The 25,763-nt window shown below is 49.3% G+C and overlaps 1 protein-coding gene across 1 annotated transcript in view; it reads left to right on the top strand.

Moving 5' to 3' along the window:
* The first annotated feature begins 3,026 nt into the window (after positions 1-3,026).
* Positions 3,027-25,763, top strand: part of SHROOM1 (shroom family member 1) — a 28,824-nt gene continuing 6,087 nt past the window's right edge. Inside the window, exons 1-4 of the mRNA XM_082063663.1 lie at positions 3,027-3,117; positions 21,106-23,814; positions 23,983-24,132; positions 25,237-25,307. Coding sequence (XP_081919789.1) covers positions 21,211-23,814; positions 23,983-24,132; positions 25,237-25,307 — 2,825 coding nt within the window. The 5' untranslated portion in view covers positions 3,027-3,117; positions 21,106-21,210. The remainder of the gene's footprint in view (positions 3,118-21,105; positions 23,815-23,982; positions 24,133-25,236; positions 25,308-25,763) is intronic.

The following is a 25,763-nucleotide window of genomic DNA, read 5'->3' on the forward strand; positions in this document are numbered from 1 at the left end:
ATGCTGGATCCCAGGGGTGCGCACCGGCCTCCAGAGGGGGCTGGGGAGGCAGGATGGTGTCGGATGCTGTAGCTAAATCCGTGTGTATTTGCAGAAATAAAGCTAAATATTACTGCTTTTAACAATTATAAACTAATTAAAAATAAAAAAAGAAATTTTTTTTGTTTTCTGCTAACATATTTCTCACATTTCACATCCCTATAGACAAGAATGTCCACTTGAGAGCGGGGTAAGTGTGTCTGCAGGACCGCCAGGTTGGCTTCCATTCCAGCACCCTGCACAGATTGACCTCCAGGCTGAGGTGCAGGATCCAAAAAGCAAAGTCGGTCCAAAAGGCTCTAAATGGGGTCATATTGATTGCATCAGAAATATTCAGAAACTCTTGTAGCTGAACACAACTAAAAGGATGGAGTTTAGTTTTATTTAATTGGGAAAATACAGGGAAAAAAATCTGTTTTCGTGGCAGTTGTTTTTAATGAGAACTGTGCTGTCAATAATCTAGTGAAATGTCACCCCTAATCTAACTTGCACATCTTAAGGCTTCTGAGTGAGGCTTTGCTGTCTCGGAGAGTGTTCTGTCACCTTACAAAGATGCTGGTCTGGCATTTTTAAATGTGGAGGGAAGGTTAATTCAGATACCAATCTGCAATATGAAACAATCTAACCTTTTCCGCTGATTTGATTTGGGCAAGAGGGGGACACGGTCGCTTCTGAGGTCAGCCGTGCTTGGACTGTTCTGGATACGGTGATCTGTGCTTTGATTAATGCTAAAAATCCCCCCTCAGCCAGGTGTGCTCCCACCAAACCAACCCACTGCTCCCTCCCTCGGGGCTTTGAATTAGCGGCACTTTAGTTTCAAACAAATGTAAGTACAGTTTCTACTGTTCCGTGCCAATTCAAGCTGCCCTCTAACCCTCTTCACACACGCATGTGCATTCCTGCTCTCTCTTTTGCACTGATTTTCCATGTTATCAGATCTTGTGGTGGGAGCTGAAACCATAGGAAAATAACCCAACAAAAAGTGAATATTTGCTTTGCCTCACTGCAAGCGCTGGACAAGCTGAGGACAATGGAGCCTGTGGTGGAGAATTCAGGGCTCAATGGGGCATGAGTGGTACTTCTGGATGCTAAATGCCATTATTCTGTAGGGTGAGTGCCAGATAATCCTACAGATTTCTATATATACACTGCATTGAAGAGGGGATTCTTAAACATGTAACTTCCAAACATTTTACTGAAGTGGACTGAAAAGTTCGTGAAACGGGTGAAAGAACACGGAGAATTTTAACTGTAGATTTAAACCTTGCCCTGCCGGAGACATCCTGCTCTTTTACATAGTCTCATAAAATTCACCCACATTTCTCAGCTGTCAAAGAGAAGTCAAAGTCCAAACACTTTGTACAAGTGAAGGTTCTGGGGGGACATCTCCGTGTCTGGGGTTTCTGGGCTCTGTGGCATCAGCAAAACCCTGAAGGTTGTGGTTTCGTTGTGCACTGTCTGCAAGGAGCGTCGTCGGTGGCATCGCCGTGTTTCCCGTGGGTCTTTGAAGAGCTGTTACAGGACAAGGTCTGCGTGCGCTTACAAGGGTGACGGCCCGTGGGGAGCCCGGATGAGACAGTCTTTTCACATAGTTAATTTGTTATTGAAATAAAACTTGTGAAGTTAATGAACAGCACTGTCGTTTGTTTGCACCTGCTGTTTCTGGTGCAGGGAGGTGCTATGTATATATCTCTCCACAAAATGCGCCTTTTGGAATATATTTAATGCATTTTCGTGCCGCTGCTGTCAGGGTGGGCTTCGCCTTTTCCTCCTCGACTTTGGGCCTTTTCCCTGTGAAGTTTCCCCTGCCCTGGGGCTGAATGGCCCATTCCCGGCTGCACACGCCGTATGGAGCTGTGGGCAGCCCGGTCTCGGCTTTGTCCGGGACAAAGGGTGGAGGTGGTGACCTGCTGCTTTCAGAGCATCTTCTAGTCATTTAGCTATAACGCGAACTCACACAGCACTACGGCCAGGTACAGCTTACGTACTGTAGACACCTAGAAAGATTCAGTGGAAAAGGTAGAACTTCTATTTCCTTTCTCTCTGTTAACACGCTGGCAGGACTGCAGGAGTTACCTTCTTTTTCAGAAGAGAAAAAGACAATATTTGGAATACACTATTTTCAATATTAGGAAACTAGGGTCTTACGCTGGATGCTCTTCCTCCTGCCTGGGTGTACTGGTGCGGACTGATGAGTTTGCAGTGCTCGTTATCATCCCTTTCAGCTTTCCCTGCCTGGAAAGCTCTTGCTCACAGGCCGGAGAGCAAAGGGAGCCCTGGAGAGTAAGAATTGTGGAGAATGGAGAGTCCGCTGCTGTTCGCTCAGACCTCCCTGGGCCGGCGTGCGGGGCGGGGGCAGCGCTGGCTGCCAGATGGGACTTTTTAGACATGTTTTTATTGCTCCTGAGTAAAATAACAGTTCTGGCCGTTCCTGCAGCATGTCTGCTGTCGGGTCCAGTTGTGGCTGTAAGACAGGAGTTGGGAAACTGCATTTTTCAATTTGTGGGGGTCTGGTTCATTTTGCACTACTATCAGATATGGTTAAGATGCGAGTCCTTATGTGACCCTTAGTGAGAAAGGTGTTAACTTATAGCTTAACTTCTTAAAAGTGCAGGAAAATGAATTCTGGAGAATTCTTTTCCATTCTCACTCTTCACACAGGGACGCGTGTCTAGTGTGCGGCTCCGCGGCGGGTTTGTGGTTGGACTCGATGGTTCAAAAGGTCTTTTCCGAGCGAGGTGACTCCAAGTCCACCCTCCAGCCAGCGCGGTGCCTCGAACGCCGTGTCTGGCAGCGGGGTCTCCACCGCTCCCATGCTTTGCGGGCTCCCTGGGCTCTGCCCCGCGGACGCGGCGCTTTTCCCCCGTTTGCAGGAGGAGCCGGGAGACCCAGAGCCGCTTCTCCCCCCGCCGGCTCCGGGTCGTTCCCTGACCCCTCCCCCGGGCCGCCCCCTGGGCCGGGCCCTGCCCGGGGTACAAGTAGCTCCGGCCGGCGACACGGGGGAGTTTTGTCCGTGTGGGAGCCCGGGAGGCGCGTCCGCCCGTCCCGGGGCGCGGGTGGAACAGCTGGACGGGGCAGGTGAACCGGGTGGGATGGGATGGGATGGGATGCGATGGGATGGGATGCTCGGAGGGGGCTTTGTCCCTGCGGGCCGGGCGGAGGGAGCTCCAGTCTGAGCTGACGAATGTTCGCGGGGCTGATCAGTGTCTGTTAATTACCCTGATCGGTTCTAATTGCCGTGCCCGCCCGTCTGGAATCGATTCGCCGCGGGTGGGCGGACGGAGCTGTGCGGGGGATGCAGGGGCAGCGAGCTGGGGCAGCGGAGCCCTTCGAGGTTCCCTGAGCCGTTCCCTGAGCTCCTGACCCGGCGTTTTCGGGGCTGCCGGTCGGGTCCCCGCGGGGAAGCCGTGGGGCCGAGCAGCCCTGTCCCCGTTCGGAGCGGTCACGGGTGGACGCGGGGGCTCGGCTGTGTTTCCGTGGGGTGTCGCTGCTCCCGGGGTGTGCGGGGCTAAAGGCACCTGCCAGGTAACGTTTGCTCGGAACACCAGAGTTTTTGAAAGTGATTGTGTCTAACCTGATATTCAGTGGTAAAAAGCAGCCTTTCATAGTTTAGAGTGTGTGGAATTACGGTGCTAAACCAGTTTTCCGCTGTAACAATGTGGCTTATTTGTGCTGCCTTCAGCAGGAGGGTTTTTAATCTTTCCGTTGATTTAAAGACCTGAGCTACATAATTATTTCCTGCAAAAATCACAGGGGCAGTAATTGCCTGAGCCCTTCTTTTCCTGTTGTGCAGAGACCTGTTAATAGGATTCTTCTCTCAGAAAGAAAGGTCTCCTTAGCAGCATTTAATGTCAAGAATGAAGCGGTGTCAGGTAGAAACGGAATGTTTTTCAATGGAGATGTGTATTCTAAAGAATTCCAAACTTAACTCTAGAGTGTTCAGTGTTTCGAAAAATAGTGATGAAGTGATACGTTTTAAAAGCAGAAACATCTCCAAATGATATGCGCTTAAGTGTGAAAATTAATGAGGGAGCGTTAAAGTTGAAACTTGAAAAGCAATTTGAGTGCGCACTTAGAAGATAGAAATCCAGGCTGAATAAATAGGGGAGGTGAGAGAAAGAAAAGTGTTTTCAGGTGCGTGTGGGAGGGAACCGCGTGAGACTTTCCAGCCGTTTACAAATGGTGAGAGAAGATGCAAATGTGTTTATCTGCGAGTTTGCCGGGGGGGTTGTGGAAGCTCTGATGCTGCCTCTGGTTTGGGTTTGTTTGGTGCTGAGGTACGAGCCCAAACATGCGAGGGGGCGGATTTGTGCTGGCAGGGCCGGCTCTGGAAACCGCCCCCCACGTCCTGAGCTCCCAATGGGGCGGGGGGGCCTGGATCCGCACCCCCAGCGCAGCCCCGTGCCCGCCCTGAGCCGGGGTGACGGGCTGCACCGGGGAGCGCTGCGGGGTTTGGGCTTTTCAGGTGAACACGCTCATTTCCTCATTCGCACTGTGCCAGTCTTTCATCTGAGAATTTTCACTCTGCTTGTTTGATTTGCCCAGAATTTGGGAAAATATGGACAAAATGAAACCTGTGTTTCTAAGAATAAGCAGCTTGGGGGAGGGGTGGAAATCATGTCTTGCCTGTTATCTGACCGGTCATCGAACAACTTTGTTTCCCACACTTTGGAGAAAGGAACTGAATTTTGTTTTGCATGAATTTGCATCAGGGATGTTCTTGTTGTTGTTTCCTCTGAAAATCTTCCCAAGTCTGGCCGATTAATAAGTCTCTGAAAAATGCACATGCTTTGCTTTTAATTGGGGTTTTTTTTGGTAACTGAAATGTCAGAAGATTCTGTCCTGGCCACACCGGAGTCTCCAAAGAGCCGCGGCTGGGCCGGCTCTGCCGGTCCCGAAGTGTCGGTCATGGTTCCGCCTTTGACCCGTGGCTTCCGATCATGAGCCGGATCAATGAGCTGTATTGGTGAACCGGGTCGTCACCGTCCTGCACCGGCGGGGCCTCCCGCCGTGCCCAGGGGAGACTCGCTGCCTCAAAACAGTGATTTACAGATGGATCTGAAAAATATCTGAGGGGTGGTGCTGGCACACAGGGGGGTGGGAGGTCGGTGAGTGTTCTTCCAGTATCATTTTGTATGTATAGAGTTTTAATACAGAGTGAACAAACAGCAAAAGGGGGCGTGGGGGAGAATGAACTAATCATAGTTCCTCTTTTAATGTTTTGCTAATATTTGTCATTAAAATGAAGTTTTAATTTCCTTAGAAGTTATTTGCAAAGGAAAAACCGTGTTAGAAATGTCATTGATGTCAAATCTGCATACACCTTGTGAACTTTATTCTTTGAAAAGTTCCCTCTGATTTCTAGTACCTGGGTTCTCATATTTTCCTCAGGGTTTCCACCGCCGCTGTTGGCCAAGTGCGAGGCACCTTTTCTTCAGTTTACCATTATTTGCACACTCAAACAACAGAGGGCAAGTGGACATTTTCTTTAACCAAGGGACATATTTATCTCAAGGGTATGCAAAAGACTAATTACATTGTGTATTTCCTGCCTGCTTTTGGGGTCTGATTTAGATCTGATCCAAAACATTAAAATCAGTGTAAAGGTGCCATTTACTTCAGTGGGCCTTAAATAAAAACTTCTTAAAAGGACAGCGACAGAACTTAATGTTCTGTCAAATTATGTACGTCTTTAAGAGTGAATAAATGCACTTTAATATTCCATAAGTAATCTGACAAGCGCGTTTTCTGGTGACGCAGAAGATCTTCCTCTATCACAAAGTGATGATTCTATGGCTCAAAGTGTTTCCAGTTTTGGTGTTGAATGGTGCTGGGTGAGGGAATGAAGGCTGGACGGTCCAGCCGGGCGCGGAGCTGGTTACACCAACATTGCGGTTACACCAACTCCGCGGGTTTCCTGCGCGTTGTTCGAGGCACATCAAGCCGGAATGGGAACCAGGCGGTTAGAAAATTCTGCCAGAATAGGGTCCTGTGCATGCTCACAAGTGACACAGAATTTACATTTTTGGCTCAGTGTGCATGAATGGCTGTAGACTACGTGTCTCGAATGAGATTTAGGTTATTTTCCTGTGCAGATGAGCGGAGTGCCTGTACTTGCTCTTGCAGATCAGCATCACTCTGTAAATACAGGACCTGCCTTCCCGTCGGAGCAGCTGGGGGTGTTGGGTACGGGGTGAAACACGCGCTGCTCGCGCCTCGTGTCTGAGTGACCCGCTGCCCTGGGGACGTGCTGTGAGCCCCTTGCTGTCCCAGAGCGTCCTGCGCCTGTCACCGGACGTACCCGCGGAACAACGTGGGGCGGCTGTGACCCCGGAGCGGTCACAGCGGGGCTGCTGTCCGCAGAGTGCGGTTGGTGTGGGCTGGAAGGAGGTCAGCTGTGCCGTACGTGCGTGCTCCACATTGCTGAGGGATTTATACATCCAAGGGTCTTTCCAGCTTAAAATCAGCTGAGCTCATACTGATTTTATCTAATCCAGGCATAGCGTCTTTCCGCTTACTGCGAATGTGCCGTTTGCACCTGTCCCAGCCTCCCTCCCCTTATTCCTTCCCCGTCCCTGCTGCTGGGGCCGTTTGCAGCAGCAGCTCCAGGACAATGAGTTGCAGGGTTGTACGGTCAGGGTGCCGTCCTCACGGCGTCCGCTGCCCACAGGCCTGGGCAGCAATTGACTGCCCAAGGGTGTCCCGATTTCAGTGTGTGTCGCAGCCCTGCCAGGTGACACGCTGTGCACTTCCACTCCTTGGTGGTTCTTTGATAGTTTTTCATGTCCCAAATACCTTGAAATAGAATGTTTAATTTGGGCTGGGACTGGAACGTCTTCTTTGGCACAAGCCAAAAGTTACTTTTAAGTCTTTTTGTAGACAGGCTGAAAAAGTGATGAGATGAACCAAAGCAATTCTTACTTAACCAGTTCAGTTGTCAAAATGAAAATACGTATTATGGGCCAATGCCAGAAAGCAGTTCTGGCATATCTCGGCTGCCGAGGTTCGTTTCTCTGTCTCTCTGCTGTGAAATTTTGAGTCTCCAGCCCCACTCTCATGAGAATTCCCCGCAAACCCTCAACAGAAAGCAGCTGTTTAACTGGAGAATGTGACTTTCTCCGTACGTAGCGCCTGTTCCTCGGGAAGCTCAGCTACAGCTTCTGCCGTGTGGTGTTTTCCAGCGAGGGCCGGGGAGCCCCGCGGGTCAGACACGGAGCTACAGCCGGGCTCAGGGTGACGGGGTGGGGGGGGCTCAGGGTGACAGGGTGGGGGTCACTCGGACACGGTGGTTTCTCGCTTCCCTTGGCACCAGCTCCTTTCCCCAGGGCACATCTCACGCGCGGATCTGGAGGAGACACTTCAATCCATATCAAGGCCTGTGGTAAGCGACGTGGTTTTTAGATTTGCTTCTGGGGTGTTTCAGAGGTGTCTCGGGTGGCATTTCGGAAGGGTCAGTAGAAGCTGTTGTAACACGCTAAGGGACTGTGAGCTTGCACGTGTGCTCTTGGGTGTCTTGGGCTTAAGGATCTGAGACCATAACCTGAACTGACCTCTGGAAATGCCCCCATAGAGCTCGCCTGTTTGTGATTAGTTACCCCAGGAAGGCTGGGCTGCTCCACAGAGCAGGGAACTGCACGGTAGACTTGTTCTCTTTCCGCTTTTGTCATTAACTTATTGCATGAGCGTGTCTAAATCGCCGCGTAGCTCCAAATCTGTCCCTCGAACAGCTTCCGTCAGCTCTGCGTCTGAGAAGCACCGAGTTCAAAGCACCTTTATATGTATTTATATATGTATTTCGAGTAATTTTGCTTAAATTATATGAAACAGACTGTTAAAACAAGAACAACTTGCTCATATTAAATAAGAAATAAATCCTTTCCATGTTAGTGCGTTTTGTTAGTGAATTGCCAGTCATTAGATGAGACTTATAGAACTTCATGTTGTGTACGTAGGAAAATTGCTGCTTTTAATATATAAAGTCAAATTTGGAAAGCAGAGATCAGTTGTAGCATCTTGTGTATCCACTTACAGAGCAGACACCTCTCATGCATCCTGTTATCTGTTAATAACTTCTTACAAGTTTAGCACATGAAAAACATCTTGAAACTTGTTGCCGAGTTTTTTCCATAATGGGAACTCTCTCTGTTGTGGCGTTTCCATGGTGCGGAGCTTGCAGAACAAGGCCCTTATTAGCAGAAAAGGGCCACAGAAGAGAAAATGTATGCTTCCCAAAATATTAATCTAAAGTGTAAAATGGCTTTGTATGTTATTCTGTCATCCCAATGCCTTCTGAAGTTCAGGAACGCTCCAGAATTTAAATGATTAACTGGCATTTCCAGAGCGCTGGCCAAACGAATGCTTACCAAGCGGGAAGTTATGTGGTTAATGAGCCAGGTTAGCTTGCAGGCCTCTGAAACAGATATTAGTGTTTGCTAGGATAATATTGCCTTTTCTCGTGAAAATATGTCTACTCAAGTTGCGTTGTGAGACAGGCTGGTATTTTTTCAAAAGCCACATTCAAGAGATGTTCAGAACCTGCTGGTTTGATAGATTTCTATGCTCCACTGTGGAGAACGAAGGTGTGTGAGGAAGAAATCCCTGCTAGCAGTCGTTATTCTGAACTGTACTTAATGCCCAGACCCTCACGCTCTGTATCTCTGACCCTGTGTAATTCTCCCTTAGAGAGCAGGCGCTGGCGGAGCTGCCGCCCGCGGGCTCACGGGGACACGGCGGAGCTGCCCCCTCTATCTGGGGCTCAATCGCGTAATGCTCCTTTTTTTTATGACTCCTAATGGCTACATTATTTATTTAGCCTCCCCGTGACAAAGACACCATTGTGCTGGAGTGTTGTGGGAGAAGCAGAGGGCCGGGCGCCGGTCGCGTAACCGGATCGACGCACCGGCAGAACGTGTTGGTTTTCCCGGGTGCAGAGGAGAGGAGCGGGTCCCCGTGCCAGGGGCAGGCGCAGCTGGCGCCTCCGCTCCAGCCCGAGCCTGGTCCCGGGGAACCAGCAGCTCCCTCTCCTCTCACTTCTCTCACATTTTACAATGCTTAAAAGATAAATAAATCGCTATTTCTTTGGGAGTTTTTAATTAGCATCCTGTGCTTCTTTTAAATACTTAGCTCCAAGTGCGATTCCTGAAATTTTTTTTAATGTAGTGACAAGTTGCTTTGAAAGTCAAGTTTTATAATCTATGAAAAAAGGAAGCGTACAAGTTCTGACGAGTGACGCGCTCCTGAAACAGAATGCCCTGGTTATTTTCTTAATGCCTTTTCATTTAGCCGGTATAAGGAAGGAGCTTTGCCATAGATTTGAGCAGACCCGGTGCGGGTTCCTGGTGAGCCCCCGCTCGCTGCCCAGCGCCGTTCGCAGGCTGGAGTCCCGGTGCCGCACCAGGGATGCGCGGTCGGTGCCGCCGGGGACGGGCCCTGCTGCTTTCTGCCTTTTGTACCCAGACTCCATTCTGTATTGAAGGAAACTCAACTCAGCACTAACGCTGAGAGAGCGCGAATTGATTTGGGATGAGTTTCTGTGTTAGTGTTGATGCTGCTGAAACGCGTCCGTCCTGCAGCGCGCTCCTCTGCTCTGGGATCTGCTCCATGGTCACCCGGTTCCTCTGGAACTCCTGCAGCTCAATGAACCAGCAGAAAACGGAATAAAAACCCTGATCACAAACCGAACCAGCCAAGTGCGGCTCCAGGAGGGGAAGGTGTTGCTGTTTAAATGGTTTGAGCAGATTCTGCTCTGGGGCCCAGGGATCCCTGGTGATCTATATGAGCCATACACGGGATCGCTGGTGATCTATAGGAGCCATACACGGGATCGCTGGTGATCTATATGAGCCGTACAAGGGATCGCTGGTGATCTATGAGCTGTACACAGGATCGCTGGTGATCTGTGAGCCGTACAAGGGATCGCTGGTGATCTATGAGCCGTACACAGGATCGCTGGTGATCTATGAGCCGTACAAGGGATCGCTGGTGATCTATGAGCTGTACACGGGATCGCTGGTGATCTATATGAGCCGTACAAGGGATCGCTGGTGATCTATATGAGCCGTACAAGGGATCGCTGGTGATCTACATGAGCCGTACACGGGATCGCTGGTGATCTATATGAGCCGTACACGGGATCGCTGGTGATCTATATGAGCCGTACACGGGATCGCTGGTGATCTATATGAGCCGTACAAGGGATCGCTGGTGATCTATATGAGCTGTACAAGGGATCGCTGGTGGTCTATATGAGCCGTACACGGGATCGCTGGTGATCTATATGAGCCGTACACGGGATCGCTGGTGATCTATATGAGCCGTACACGGGATCGCTGGTGATCTATATGAGCCGTACACAATGAGGCTCAGCTGGTTTCAGAAACAACGTTAAACAGTAAGGTTAAAAGCGCTTATCCAGGCTGCTGCCGCCCCTGGATTCAGAAGCTGAAACATCCCGCTGTTGTGCGATATGATATTCTCTAAAGATTGTTCTGTGGGTTCAAAGAGCTCAGACACATTGAAATGGGCTTGCAATGCGGTTTCAACTGGAAACCTTGGTTGGCTAAATATTGGTTTACTTTTCTAATGAGGCTTTTGAATATTATTTGATTGTTCTCACCTACATATCTGTGATTATATACTTTACTAGGGATGAATCCTGTAACCACACTCAGTCAAAGCTCCCAGCGCAGATTTACATGACTAAGTGTGTGGCTGTGCCCTTGGGCAGTGACACCAGTTTAAGGTAATTTTGGAAGCTGTGCTGCTTGTTTCTGCCCCGCGCTGTGGCAGAAAACCCCCCTCCCTGCAGCTGCTTGTGTTGCTGTGCATTGGGAAAACAGCCTTAAAAGCAGCGTGAGCAAAGGAAACTTCGGTATGTCGCTTTGCTGCAGAACCGTTTGTATGAAGTGGGGACTGAAGGAGCACGGGGACCTGCCTTTGATCCACAGTATATCAGCGTGGCTTAGAACAATAGCAGTGGCTTTGTGTTACCTTCTATAAACTGTTGCCAATTAACTCAATAATATGAAGTGCCAAAAAATATTGATTATGTTTGCTGTAATGTCATGCAGAAGGATTAACTCCGATAGGAATTATTGGATTCTAATGAAAAAACAATGAATATGTGTCTGTAATACCCCTGTCTCAGTCTCTGCCCTGCTAGCCCGTTCGATTCCTAGGTAGGGCAGCTGCAGTCTGGGATTGATGAGATCTCTTGAGAATGTTGTTTTGTCCATTAGGCGGCTGTTGCTGAGATGGTTTTGGTGGGTAAACCCCAGGATTTTGATTTTTACTTTATATCTGTGCCACCGTTGACCTAGTTTGTGAAGCCAATAGCTCTGAGCAGCCATCTGTATCCCAGCTGATGCCGAGTAATGAAAATAACATCAAAAGGTAACAGCCTGCTGGGCAACTGGAAGTTTTTCCGGGTAGCAATTGCTGTTTGCATTGCTTCCCCCTTTGGATTTCACTTTCCAACACCTTGTGAAAAGGCCGGGAAGGGAGATGCTCAGGAACAGCACCGCGGGGCGGAGGGGGCTCTGATCAGCCCGTCCGCTGCTCCTTATCTGTGTGAGACGGCAACAGCACCCAGCTGTGGTTTTATTTATCCCGCTGCCTTAAGGGCTCACATGAGTAACCGGTGTCAGATTCGGTGTATTTGAGGCTGGATGAAAGGCTGTCCCAGCCATGAGGAATCAGTTAATGCTGTGTTTATCTGATACCCCTGCAGTCTGTGCATTGGCGGGGTGGGCTCTGTATGGCTGCTGTACGGGGCAGCGGCAGAACGTGCGATGCTGGTGAATGGTGAGCGAGCAGCTCCGGGGGGCTGTTGATCGCTGAGCTTTTCTGTGTTTTATCTGAGTTTCAAGCACACAAGCTGGAACACATCCTAGCGACATGCAGATCGAGCAGGTCTGTAAAGTAGTGTTAAGAGCCGAGTTTTGGCCATAATCCTAATGATTGCCTTTCTGCTCCCAAGCAGTTCTGTGCGGTGGCCACGTTCAGAAATGAAGGGTGTCCTGGTGTCAACCACCGACAACTTCATCATGAACATAATGAGATTTTATGCATCTCTGAAAGCATCCGCTGTAAAAATTCAACTTTCCCTGAAAGTCTTGGCTCCCAATGAAGAAATCCACTGTGTATATTGGTATTTCTGTTTGCAAAGAAGAGTTTGATAACTTAATGTAAATGCACTCTAAACATTCAGGAACAGATCAAAGGAGCCTCAGCTCGGCTGTTTTTACCAAATCCTTTGGTTGTTTTTACTCTAGGCCCTGTTTATTATTGTTACCATGTAAGTTTATAGGTAACAAACCCAAGTGGGCTTTTTCATGCCGTGTAGATCTCCCGAGAACACTCAGTTATTTGCCAGCGGTGATGACCGATGGGCTGCTGTGCCTGTGTCTGACGCGCGGGGAGGTTTCTGCCTGGCTTCCATCGGGTTCTCCGGTTCTAATGTATTGTGGTGGTTTTAATTGCCAAGAGCAGCTGTAAATTCTCTCTTTTGGAGTCTCTCCATTGCGTCTCATTCAATCACTATTAGTCATTAACACATTCTCATACCCAAGCCGGGGCAGGGCTGCGGTGAGCCCGGCTCGGGGAGCGCGTTTGTCCTGCTGTCCCTCGGAGCAGCTCCGCTCTGCTGGGCTTGAATCCCAGAGAGCAAAGGGCAAACACTCACCCCAACCTACAGCACGTTGTGCAAAGGCAGCGCAGAGCTTTAATTGTTAATACTTGCAAAATGTGGATTTACTGCGACAGGTGGGGCCCTAAAGGAGCTATTATACATTATATTATTGCATGCATGGTGCTGTGTATTACTGCAAGTTACTAGTAAAGGTCTGGCGGTTCAGAGCGGGGAGTTACACGATACTGTGCTGACGGGGCCGTTTTCCTGTGGCTTTGTGCTGTTTTGCAAAGTCTCAAGTGATTGATCTCCGAGCCGTCACTGTCACTCTGCCCCTCGCAGCAGCTTTTGGCGCCCCCAGGTTGGGAGGGAGGTTGTTTGTCTCTGAGAGCCCCACAGGTTTTCACGGGTTTGTCCTGACAGCGGCGTGGCAAGAAGGATGGTGTTTGTCCCCAATTTACGTACAGGACACTTCATTTAAGGGCCCCTGCACTTTGAGTCTGTGCAGTTGTTGTCCAGAGTGGTCAGGAGACGGACATTGGGCACCGTGCTGGGATTGGAAGGGTCTGGACACTATCTCAGTTTTGATGTGTTCAAATGTCTTAAAATATATATAAAAATAGAAATATATATATGTATATATATATAAATAAAAAAAAATAAATATATATATATAAAAAAATTCTAATATAAGGGCCAAACCTTACAAAGAACTGTGGCAAATCCCAGAGCTAAACCAAGCTCTCCAAAGTGAGGAGCCCGGCCTGAACTCAGCAGCAGTTTGTGATTGGACCCTCTGAGACACCGGGTGGAAAAATGACAACTTTGGCTTTCCCTATTTTCTCATGTCTTATATTTGAACCTTCGTTATTTGTGTAGGACTAAGGTCGGACTTGTCTGCAGCACTTTAACAAATCGGTCACCTTGGACGTACCTGCCCCAAATGTGCTGTTATCAAAGGAGCACACGGCGGTTCCTGCGCAGGGAGGACACGACCAGTGTCACCGGCTCCGTCCCCACCGGAGCTCTGCTGGTCACCGGCTCCGTCCCCACCGGAGCTCTGCTGGTCACCGGCTCCGTCCCCGCCGGAGCTGTGCTTGTCACCCAGCAGGGGACTTGCTCAGGTTTGTCTTTTCCTTGCGGTGCAAGATGTGGGTATTTTTCCTTCTTGTTTCTCAGACCGTTGGCAGCGCTCTCCTCACCTGCTGTGCCAGAACACTCGACTCCATCAGATACCCAGGCAGCGCTTTGTGAAAACAGCGTTTAATGCAGTGACTAAACACCGAGTTAGTTACTGAGTAACTGCCCGGGAGCCCTTCTCCATACTCCGGGGGTTACTGATCATGTTATGTGCTGGTGGAATTAAAATATATATATATATATTAGCTGTAGGGGTGGCCTGTTTGTGTTTGGGATTTTGAAGAGGAGCCTGGACGGCTGCTCACAGAAAAACCTCAAATATGGGTTAGATGAGTCATCAGTGAACTGTATTTCGGAGACTCCTGTATTCTGCTCACACAGGAGGTGTGGAAGGGAGCATTTTCTTGGGCAAATCTCACTGTCCTCTCCTGCTTCTGTGCACTAACCCAGGGTCGGGTTCTGGGCTCTCTGGGGTGGCTGCAGAGCTGGTGGAGCCAGGAAAACCAGCGGTGGGCTCCACGTCCCGCTGCAGAACAGTCACTCCCAACACCGCCTGGAAACCGAATGCAGCCACAAGCAAGAACGTTGGTTTTGTAGGAAACGTGGAAGGGATCCCCTGGTTTCCCTTGAGAGACGATACGTAAGAACAAATCCAGGAGCTGTTGCCTGCATGGCACTATCCAGTTGGCAGCTTAGTTTGAGGAAAAGAATAGTGGCGTAAAATCAGCTTATTTTTTAAGCCCAGCTGGAAGCTAGTGGGAATTCATCTTACCAGATAAGGATGTTATAAAATGTTATTATCAGGCTCTATCACATATATTTGGAGGCAGGAAAGAATTTATTGCAGAGGCTTGAGCTGATTCGAAGTTGCACAAAAATAGATGAGACTCAATCAGTGTGCCTTCTGTGCTGTTTTATGAACAAGACACTTCACAAAACCCAACTGAAAACCTTAAAAACAAAAACCCTGCAGCGTATAAAACAGAGCTTCAGTGTTTCCTTCAGCTTTATCATACAACCCTTTTTCTCTTCCCCTCTGAAAGCAGCACATAGTTCTTCAAGAAAATCAAATCTAACTGATTTGTTGGATTAAATCTATTTTCAATTGGATTTAAATAGCTGTTGTCTAGCGGTGCTTCCCAGCTGCCCCGCAGCCAGGGCTCTGGTGTGACCCCGGCTGGGGACAGGTTGAGGTTTAGGGGGTGAAGGATGCTCCCCGGTGATGCCGTCGTGGTGGGATGCGGGATGGGTGCCGGGGTCCCAGGGCCTCACCTGCCCTCTCTGCCGTGGCCTTGGCAGCATCTTCATGGAATTTTTCAGTTGTGCCCGCGCGGGAGTCGTGTCCGCCGGGCAGAAAAAGCACCGTCGTTAATAATTGACTGGCGAGATAATGAAACGGCCGAGCCCGCTGTTTGCTTGTCTTGCTTTGCCGCTGTAACGCTGCGTGCGGCGGGTAAAGCGAAGGGCAGTTTCCCCCGGGGAGGCAGAGGTTTGTACCCGCGTGTGGAGCAGCCGCTGCCTCCGAGACATCGCGGGTGTGCGGAGGGACCAGAGAGACCGGGAAACCACCCCGACACGGTACGAGCTGCGCCCAAAGCACCACAGGTTCTGACAGTCACAGTTGCTTTTTCCACCGACTTTCAGGTCTTTCCTGTGGAAACGGCTGGAATGTGGACCCAAAGCGTTAGCTTTTGTTTTCTAAGGATAAAACTGGAGGTAGAAAATGTGCGCTGGCTAAACTGACTGTGAATGTGCTTTCAGATCGCTAGAGGTAACGAGCCAAACGTCGTTTCGGTGCATGTGGATGCAGTCTAGATGGCTGTGTGGGGTACACAGCATCTCTCTGTCATTCAACAGCTGCTGTGATGCTTATCTGTATATTTGCTTTATGCAAGCAAAGAGTGGAAATAACATTCTGGTTACTGTGTGCTGCTCATATCTTGTGTGCTGTAAATCTGGTGGGAACAGACCCAGGCGTGGAGGTGGCAAGAGAGGGAAGAGCAACGTTGGAAAACGAAGCGTTGCTGTGTTTTGTCGAACCTTTCTGCTCACCAAGGACTAACTCGGGTTCCTTGCAGAGCATCTGCTGCCAAAGTCCATCGGCTCCCACCCCTCTGTAACAGCAGAGAACAGGTGACGGAGCAGGATGGATCTTGGAAAACACTAAAACCACGTGTAGAAATGTTTAACCTGGGGTTGCAAGCAGCCTCAGGCACATGAGCACACAGAGCAGCCTGAGCTTCGGGGCTTGTCCTGTGTCTGTGTGCACAAGTGATGCTTTTCATAGGGAAATGCGTGAGTATAACCAAATAAGTAAACAAGGATAGAACTTTGTTTATACAAGAAAATTCATCTTTAAAATGCTAAAATTATTGGTCCCTTACACATTGTAACACACTAATAATAGACATGTTTTAAAACTACTTGCCCAGAGTACTAAGCAACTCTTCCTGTCAGTTATTCTGGAGCCAAACCGCCCATCTGGGGAAAGAGGTGCTGCCCTGGATCTCATCTATTGAGCGGCCAGTTTCTTCCCCCGGTGCCCAGGCTGCGGGCGGCTCCGTGCGGTCAGCAGGAGCTCAGGAGGACTGTGAGAATGCTATTTTTGTGTTTCTTGGACACCTCCTGAGACGGTTCCTGCCCCTGCTTCGTGAGCACGTGCCCATGTTGCAGCCGTTCCTGGAAATCAAACCTCTTTTTCCTTTATACCTGTTAAAATCCGATGGCTCATCCCTCGGGGAGAACACAGTTCTCTCAACGTGTCCTGCTCTGTTTGAGATTTCTCACCTCTCTATTGGTACTGAGACAAGCAGGGGACAGAAAAGTCACTTTTTGCCCTTAAAGAGCAGATTTCTTGCCAACCCCGGGGCGGGGAGGAGGTGAGGGAACCCTCTTCACTTAGCTGGAATTTTCTCCTGTGTTTTCTAGGCTACTGGATAGTACACACTAATTCTAAAGAAACCTGTCTGAAAATGAACAGTATTGTTAGTTTTTCTTTTCGAAGCTGAGTTCTTTAGGAGTCTGTCATTCTCAAACGCTCTTCAATATTTTTAAGCCTGTTCTTGTAGCATGTCAAAGCAGTATGGATGGTGAATGGATGGCATCAAATGAACTTGATTAGATTTAAAAAAATGAAAATTGTGATGAGGTAAGAAGGGATGCAATGCGTACATCTGGGATAAAGCTGTGATTTCTGACAAAAGCGTTTTTTAAAGTGCTTTCAGAGGTAGAAAAGAAAAATAAGGGTTTGGTGTTTAGTAGATTAAGCAGTAATGATGATGGAAGCCAAGAGAAACTTTTGAGGCTGAATAAGGCAAGTCAGAGAATTGGAGGCCAATGGGGAAGTGTGTGGTGGGCGACCGCTCTGATTTAAAGGTCGGACCCTGCTGGGTGCTCAGAAAAGGTCTTGCAGGACTGGGAAGAGTTGCCAAACCTGAGCAGTTTGGGCACCGTGGCCGCAGCGAAGCTCCGCTCTCTGGATCCATGGTCTTGACTGGGAATGTTCACGTTCCTCAAACCATGGTGAGATCTATTTCTGTGCACTTGAGATGTAAACCTCATCAAAATCTGACACAGGCTCTGTTTTAAGAACGTTTGGACTTTCCTTGGCTCGCAGCAGCAGGGTGAGTTTCCCACTGGGTCTGCATAAGCCAAACCTGGAAGTCTGTCCTTGGGTTTTGATGTATGATATCTTTGGCAGCCCTTAGCAACCTGCGTGATAGTTCTGGACATTACACTAAATGAGAAATCTGGTTTTTAGAGTCTTCAGAAATATTTGCAAGAAAAATGCGGATTAGTGGAATGTGTATTCTCTAGTCAACTAAAGGGGTGGATGATATATTCTGATATATTCTTGTATGTTGCCACCCTGTTTGAAACCTAAAGCTGAGAGTCCTAGGGGATCAAATTGTTGATTATACATTAGAAAAAGAATAATATAGTGAATGTATCTATTAAAAAAACAGCCGACGACAACAACCAAAAAATGCAACAACAACAGCCAAGAGAGAACCAGGGAGTTTCGGAGCTGCTGGGTGCAGAGCTGACCCGCCAGCCACACTGTCCACGGTCACGGGGAAGTGGTGGAATTTGAAGACTTCAGACATTTGTCTGGATTTTCGGGATGTCTCACGGTCTGGTCGAAGGAGCAGCTCTCATTGCCGGGCAGCTTGTGTCTCAGCAAGAAGAGACACGGTCACCGAGGACGCGCAGGTTGGTCGTGTTGGGAGTGCGCCCAGATTTCAGGCCAGGAACCGGGGCTGGACCAGCAGCTGGCGCCCGACTGAAGGTGTGTGTCCCACCAGCAACTCTTCTCACCTTCCCAAGTCTCAGGCCCTGCAGACCCCCCGGGACGGCCGCTGGGACTGCCCGCTACAGCCAGAGCCCCACAGATGATATTTTGGGAGCAATTAGAGCCCATGGTCTGTGAAACACGTGGGTTGGGTGCTGTGGACTGTGCAACTGATTGGAATCTGAAGAATTTTGGCTAATATTTACATGGGGTGTTTACCCTTTGATAAGAAACAGGTCATTTACAGTCATGTACATGACATAATATTGGTAGGTTGGTCACGGTGTTTGCTTTGCATTTCACACACTTACCGTTCTCGTTGCTTGGAGAAGAGTTGCATATTGTTGTTTGATATGGATTAATGGCTGTGTTTTCCCCCTTTATTTCCATGGAGCCATTTGTTTAAAAAAGGCAGTTTGACAGAAATAGATCCAGGAGGTTTGCCATGTGCAAACATAGAGTGTTGCCTTTGTCTCCGCGGTGTTTTGGGGCAGAAATCCTCTTTGCTTTTCCAAAGTTACAATTCCTCAGCTGTAAGCACCACCAGCCCGGCCTCAAAAGGAGGTTTGAACTCTGCCTGTGTTTATTATGGAAGGTTTTAATTGTTTCTCTGATGGAAAGATCGTGTTGGTAAACTTGAACTGCACAAGCACACAAAGGTGGCTGCATTCAGTGCCAGGGCTGGTTTTCTGGGGTTGCTGGAGATAAATCAGAGGCTGGATGAAGAGAATCGCTGTGTTTCAGATGGGTGACGCTTTGGGCAAGCGTTGTATGTAACTGCAGGTGAGTTATGGATTAATTAGCAGCAGCTAGTCCAGCCTAAATGAGGTCAAACAAGAACAAAGTGTAAGGAGAAGGAAGCTTGCTCCTAAAGCGGGTGACACGTTAACTGACTGCAGCCTGGAGCTGCTGAGTTTTCTCTGTACAGAGTTAATTTGGCAGAGACGTGAGGCTTTGACCTACTAAGTTGGTTGCAAGGAATTCAAGATTGTGCAATCCAAACCACTTTCCCTGGAATCCAGAGGTTGAGTTGGTGGCCGGTGTTTTAATCCCGGATGAGATTTGATAAACGTTTGGGTGAAGAAGTTGCAATGCAAGCACTGGTACCTGAGCTGAGAAAACGTACAGCGTGGGCTGTAAAAATGTGAATTTCCTGGCCATGCCCACTGCTTTGCCACTACTATTTTTTTTCTCTGCCATTATTATGGTGGAAACTTCGAACAAGTCTTGTTTTGAGACATAAAGCATGGTTATCTTAGGCCAGAGACAGCGCAGCCCAGTGCACACAATGTCCCATGTCACTTGGATTTTGTTCTTCCTCAGCCATCAGCCTGAGGCGTTAGAGGGGTTCTGATCCTTACAGGTTCTCTTACATGCTTTTGTTCATGTCATCGGTCTGGTTTGCAGGGACAGGAGTTGGACTCGATGTTCCTCGTGGGTCCCTTCTAACTCAGGCCGTTCTGTGATCCTCTGATTGTCAGATCTGGAGAGCAGAGAGCGCATGTTTTATATTTGCAAACGGCTTTGCTTGCAGGGCTGTGCCCTGTGTGGGGCTTCCTAGGTAGTGCTGGAGTCAATATAATAAATAAGTGTAAATCATCAACAGGTCGCTTGAAATAATGGAGGGAAAGAGATCTTGGGAAACCAAGAGAGTACTTTTGTTGATATATATAAACCAAAGCACAACTGTTATTTATATTCTACACAAAGCTGTGAAAAGTTAGAGCCAAATTCCCATTGTAAATCAGGGCGGCTCCATTGACTTGAGTGGAGCGGTGCCAGCACGGGCAGGCAGAGCCTCGGCTTGGCCTGTTAACAGCAGCCGAGGAACGAGCTGCGTGGGGAAGATCCACTGGAACAACGTTTTGAGTTAAAAAACGGAGATAAGAATGACAGAGGAATCTGCCTCTGGTTCTCCCATGCAACGTGGCTCCGTGGGCTTGGGTCCTGGGCACCTCCCAGCACCTCCCGACGCCGCGGAGCTCGGTGAGACCCCACGCCATGGGATTTCATGTGGGTGATGTAGCCGTGGAGCGACAGCCACTGCGGGACAGTCTGAGCTGGCACTGAGTGCCGGTGCAGTCATGCTCCCCGCTGCTCTGCTTTCTGTGCAGATTCAGAAAACCAAAAGTTTGCCTTTCACCAGGTGTCTAAGGCTTTTATTTCTTTAAATTCTCCAAACCGCCGTGGTGAAAAGGATGGGGAACGTCAGTCGCAGCTGTTGATGCTTCCTGTTACCTATGTGACCCTGTTATTCAGGGATAGACAATTAAATTCCACAGCTGCCTTTTAGATAATTTCTAAAGAGAGCGAGAACTTCTCCAGACCCCCTGGAGTCTGTTTCTTACTGAAATTTCAAAAAAAAGCCCAACAGAAATTCCTACTGTGCAGCGTTATGCTGTTTTCTTTTCCCAGAAACTAGTTAATTTATTTACTGTGCCCCACCAGTCCAAGTTCACTGTATCAATTCGATTAACTTGTGTATTCTGGCTCCTTTCCATCTCTTCCTTTGGCTCAAAATGAATGATACTAGGACTGTCTTTGCAATGAGGCAGGAATGGGAAGTTTTTTGATTAAACAGCTCTATCACCCCCGAAACCTCCCTCAGGGCCAGTTTTCTGAGTCTTTAAAACTCATTTAAATGAGAGTTACTGCATAAGGCCCCTGGCTGGTACCTGTCAGGCTTTTCTCAGGCTGGTGCTGCCTCTGGGGGTGTCGGAGGGTTGGAGGGTGATGGAAGCTTTTACGGAGTGGGGAGAAGGCTGATAAGACTGATTATAATGATGATTTCTTTCTATTTGATAATTCTTCTGGGTCCATGAGCATTTTTGGAAGCACAACTCTAAGTCATTTTGAAACTTCAACCAGCCAGGTGCGTGTTGTATTTAAGCACCTCCAGCATTAGCATCGTATCTGAGCTGGGATTCTCAACCTCTCCGATTTGTTTCTAGGCAGGTTCAGGAACTAATTTTCCTCTGGTTTTTCACCTGTTTCTCTTTCTTTTTAGGATCCTTTAGATATTATTAGGATGTGACCACAAAGAAAAATGTGCTTTTCTACAAAGTCGGTTGTGGACATTTAATCAGATTTTGGTGTCTGGAAATGCTCCAACATGGCTTCATCTGGAAATGAGCCAGAAAGATGGACTCACGGGCCAGGGGCCAGTGTTGGGGAGCTGGTAGAGCCTGGGACCTCTTCTGGAAACAGTAATGGTGTTTCACCGGTGAAGTCGCTGGGCAGCGCAGATCAGCCCTTGCACCTCCCCGGAAGAGCAGACTCTGCTTACAGCTCCTTCTCAGGGGGATCAAACATTCCAGAGTATCCCACCCCAATGTGCTATGGTGAGAACTGCTGTTTGCCCCCAGAGCAGGTACCGTACATGGACTCGGAATATGTGAGAGGTATTTACCATCTCAGCACAGCGAACTCTGACCTGGGGTGCCCGCATCCCCACCAGGCACCAGATCTGAGCGTCCAGAATAACTCCCAGAGCACCAGCCTTGCGGAACGCTGTGGAGTCACTCCCGCCCAAAGGACTTCACGGCAGGGGCTGCTGCCTCTGCCTGCACCTCCGCCTTCTCCTCCCGCGCGCCTCGATAGCTATAAAGTCACCAAACACCTTGAAAATGCGAGAGGGAGACACAACTCCGGCAGTCACAGCGAGTGCGGTGCGCAGGATGGTCCCCTCGCCGGCAGGGATGCTCCGCGGAGCCAACCCAGGGATGAAGGCACTGAGCAGGATACAGTGGCTGCTAGGATAAGGACTCTGGAAAACAAGGGCCTTTCTTCTGCTGATTCTACAAATGAGGTCGCTCTATCAAAAAATCAGGGGTTAAAGACAGAGGAAAATGGAGAGTGGAACCCATCGCAACAACCTATAAAGAGAAGCAACCTACACATTTTCAGGAGACCTTCTTCATTCATTTTTCAAGAATATTTAAAGACTGACTCTGTGGCTAATGTCCCTAAAATACTTTCTGCTTATAATTCAGTTCATGCTTATAAAATTCCTGAAGAGAAGAGCTCCAGGCCCTATCGCCCAGTGCACACCCACCCGAGTTCTGTTAACGATGCACAAGGAGACGAACAGTGTCCCTGCGTTGTGCGCAAGCCGGGTTTGCGAGAGGCGGATCCGCCGAGCGCGGCGCCGGAGCCCAGCCCAGGAAAAGGGCCCTGGCCCTGCGCTCAGTGCCCGCTGCTCACCCAGCTGCATCCAGACTCGTATCAGGATGTGTTTGAGGGCAGTTGTGACTTAAAATATATGGAGAATGCTCTTCTAATGGAATCTGCTTCCAGGAAGCTCCACAGTTGTACAGGTGGAAATCAGTGCTGCGACTTCGAAGGAAAAACTGGGAGTGATGTTAAGGAACTGCTCCTGAATCAGCAAGTCAGAACACCGAGGTCATCCCTGTCCTGCTGCTACAATGCTGTGGGACTGGAGCACCCTCACTGGGAGGGGCCAGACCAGGGAAACGGGCAACGCTGTGATCATCCCAATCAAACATCTTTTTCCAGGCCAAAGGAAGATTCCACATCTCAGTTTTTACATGAAACCACAAAAGAAAAACGGACTAATAACAGCAGCCCTGACCTGAGCACACATCTAGGACAAGAGGAGCCTTCTGTCCCCCATCAGAAACATCAGGATGACCTGGCTGGTGAGCAGATAACCAGGCAGACAACTCCCATGCTTTACTATCTTTCTGGGGGGAAAACCACCAACCTGCTGCAGCCCAGCAAGCTCACCCGGTGCCAGGAGGACTCGAGGAGCTCACCGGAGGAGTTTCCAGCCAGCGGCCCCTCTGCCCCCGCGCGGTGTCTGCAGATACAAAGGGAAAGTAACCGGCTCCAAAGGACCGACCGCCACCGTCAGCGCGGTGCTGGTGATGTCCTGCTCCAGCCTGAAGGTCTCCTTCGCAGGAGTCCCGCTTCGTCCGTGGATGAGAGCTTCAAGAACGACTACAGAGAGAAACTTAAAGTGGCTCAGAAAAAGGTTCTGAGAGAAACCTCCTTTAAAAGAAAAGACTTACAGATGAGTTTGCCCGTTAGACTGAGGCAGAAATCCTCTAGAAGGCCTTCAATTGAACACCTGAGGTCTTTCTCCTTATCCAGTGCAAGCGAGGATGCCAAACCTGTTCCTTGTTCCCCTTCTCATCTAGAATCCATGGAAAGTTTCAACAGAGATGAAGAAATTAAGAGGCCACAAACAGGTCGAATAGCAGGAAGGAAAAGGGTAACAAAGGAGCAGAAACAACTCTGTTATTCTGAACCTGAGAAACTCGATCAGCTGGCAGATAAGGAGGTGTCATGGAATCAAGTCAGGGATGAAATCACTGAGCAAGACGTAGTGGCAGCTCGGAAAAAGACTCTGGAAAACAGAGGGAGGGCACTTTCCAGTTCAAGTATCTCCAGGATGGAGCTGAAGCAAATCCAGCATACCGCACTGATCGAATACATGGAGAGGAAGATCAGTCAAAGACCAGGTAGTTCACAGCACCTCCCGCTGCACAAGCCGCCCCTGCAGAAGAGGCTGTCGCATCCCAACTGGCCTCCTGGCAAGGTCTCCAACCCGAATGGGAGCAGGAAGGTGCAAAACACAGAGGTTTCCTGCCAGGTTTTCTCTAAAGAAAAGCCACCAGATGCTCTTCCCCCTTTGGCTCTCGTTCCCCCGCCGAGCGCGCCCGGTGGGTGTGATCCCAGCTCTGCTGCTGCGGGGACGCCGGAGCACGACCCATCCCCCAGCGACGTGGACGGGACCCACACCGGCCCGCGGGTGCCAACCCAAAGCGTCCCCCAGGCCGGGACGCTGGAGCATGACCCGTCCCCCAGCGACGCGGACGGGACCCACACCGGCCCGCGGGTGCCAGCCCAAAGCGTCCCCCAGGCCGGGACGCCGGAGCACGACCCGTCCCCCAGCGATGCGGACGGGACCCGCACGGGCCCGCGGGTGCCAGCCCAAAGCGTCCCCCAGGCCGGGGAGCCGGCGGCTGGGAGAGCTCGCCAGAGATCCAGATCCACTCCTCCTTCCACACAGGTAAGAAAGATGTTAAGATAGCAGCTGTTGTTTGAATCCATCTTATGACTATCCTCCTGTTCTTAGAGAACTGTGAGGCTCTTCACAGGAAGAACTGCTGAATGTCATGAATGAGGAATTAAGACTTTAACTTTTTAGCACGTAGCAGCAAGATGATGGAGGAGAAAAGCCACGTTTGCTTAATCTATAGGAAACACCATGTAGCCATTTGGAAGCAAAATGCGTGCTCTGCTTTGCAGCGTGCAGGAGAAGTAATTTGAGGGGATTTTGAGAGAAGCGCTACTGATTTTAATGCTCTAAATATTTATGATCGATGGTAAGAATTTGTTTCTCTTGAAAATGCTTGTAAGAAAGTATTGCAGGGTGTTCTTTAATGGGAAGCGTTGCAAGAGAAGGCTGGTTGCATTTCAGCAGTCGCTGTTGTGAACTGCGGCAGCTTCATTAGAGCACTATCCCAGAAAAGGGTATTGTAGAGACAGTTTTATAAATGACCAGCCTTTTTGCTCCTGGATTCGAAGGACAGTAGCTGTCAATATTTTCATTGAGAATAAAGAACATAAAAGGGTTAGAAAACCAATAATCTAATATGCTGCTACAATTACCCAACTGAGGAGGCTGACAAAGTGCCACCTGCTTTCTGAACTGCTGTGAGAGCCAGTGAGAACATGTATTTTGTTGCCAGCTGTTCTTTGATTTTGTAGGAAAAAGAGCTGGATGCTTCCTTGACAGTGATGGATTTATTTATTTATTGTATGTTTACATTCTTAACAATGACCAGAAAGTTGTTTCCTGTGGTTGTGCTCCAAGTGTTCAAAGTCCGCTTGGACGGGGCTTTGCTGGTGATGTCCCTGCCCATGGCAAGGGGTGGACTAGAGGACCTTCAAAGGTCTCCTCCGACCCAAACCATTCTATGATTCTACCTGGGAAGAGCATAATAGCAATTTAATGAACAAGAAGAGACAGACAAAATTGAAAACCTTGTTGTACCTACCCAGAGACTTACTGTTGGCTCCTGTTTCTGGGGATGACAAACGGGGGGGTAAAATGAAAGAGCTGCCTATTTGCGCAGTGCTGGTTGCCCCAGTGCTCTGTTCTCGTTCCCAGGACCCGTGCGGACGCAGCGATGGGGCAGCGGCGCCGTCCCGGGGCAGCGGGAGCTCTCCCGGCACCCCCAGGTAAGGCTGCGCCAGGTGTGAACGCAGCGGCTGCTTCTGCCCTCCTGTCCTGGGGTTCCTGCTTCTCCAGACGGGGATGTTCTATTTGTTCTGGTTTGGGACAGTTCATTTCAGCTGCGTGGAGCAGAAGTGGAAGGTGCAGAGAGCAGCCGAGCTGCATCCCCGCGGCAGCCGCTCTCCTTCGCTCTCTGAGTTCACAGCTCCCTCATCTGAGCTCCGGCACAAACGGCACCTGCAGCAGCTTGGAAATGCCCAGTCTTGGAAAATCTGTGTGCTCGGAGTGGGACAATAGGGGCTTTTGATGGGATTTTTAAAGGGAAAAATTACTGTGCCGTTTACACAGAGCTAACTGGAAAGTCTGTGTGTTAACTCTGTTTGCTTTGCTCATTTGGGGAGCATCGCGGAGAAAAGTGTCTGAACTCTGTCTCAACAAGGCAGTGATGCTGATGCTTGTGT

The sequence above is a fragment of the Streptopelia decaocto genome (assembly GCF_964273445.1).
Source record: "Streptopelia decaocto genome assembly, chromosome: 12".
Lineage (NCBI taxonomy): Eukaryota > Metazoa > Chordata > Aves > Columbiformes > Columbidae > Streptopelia > Streptopelia decaocto.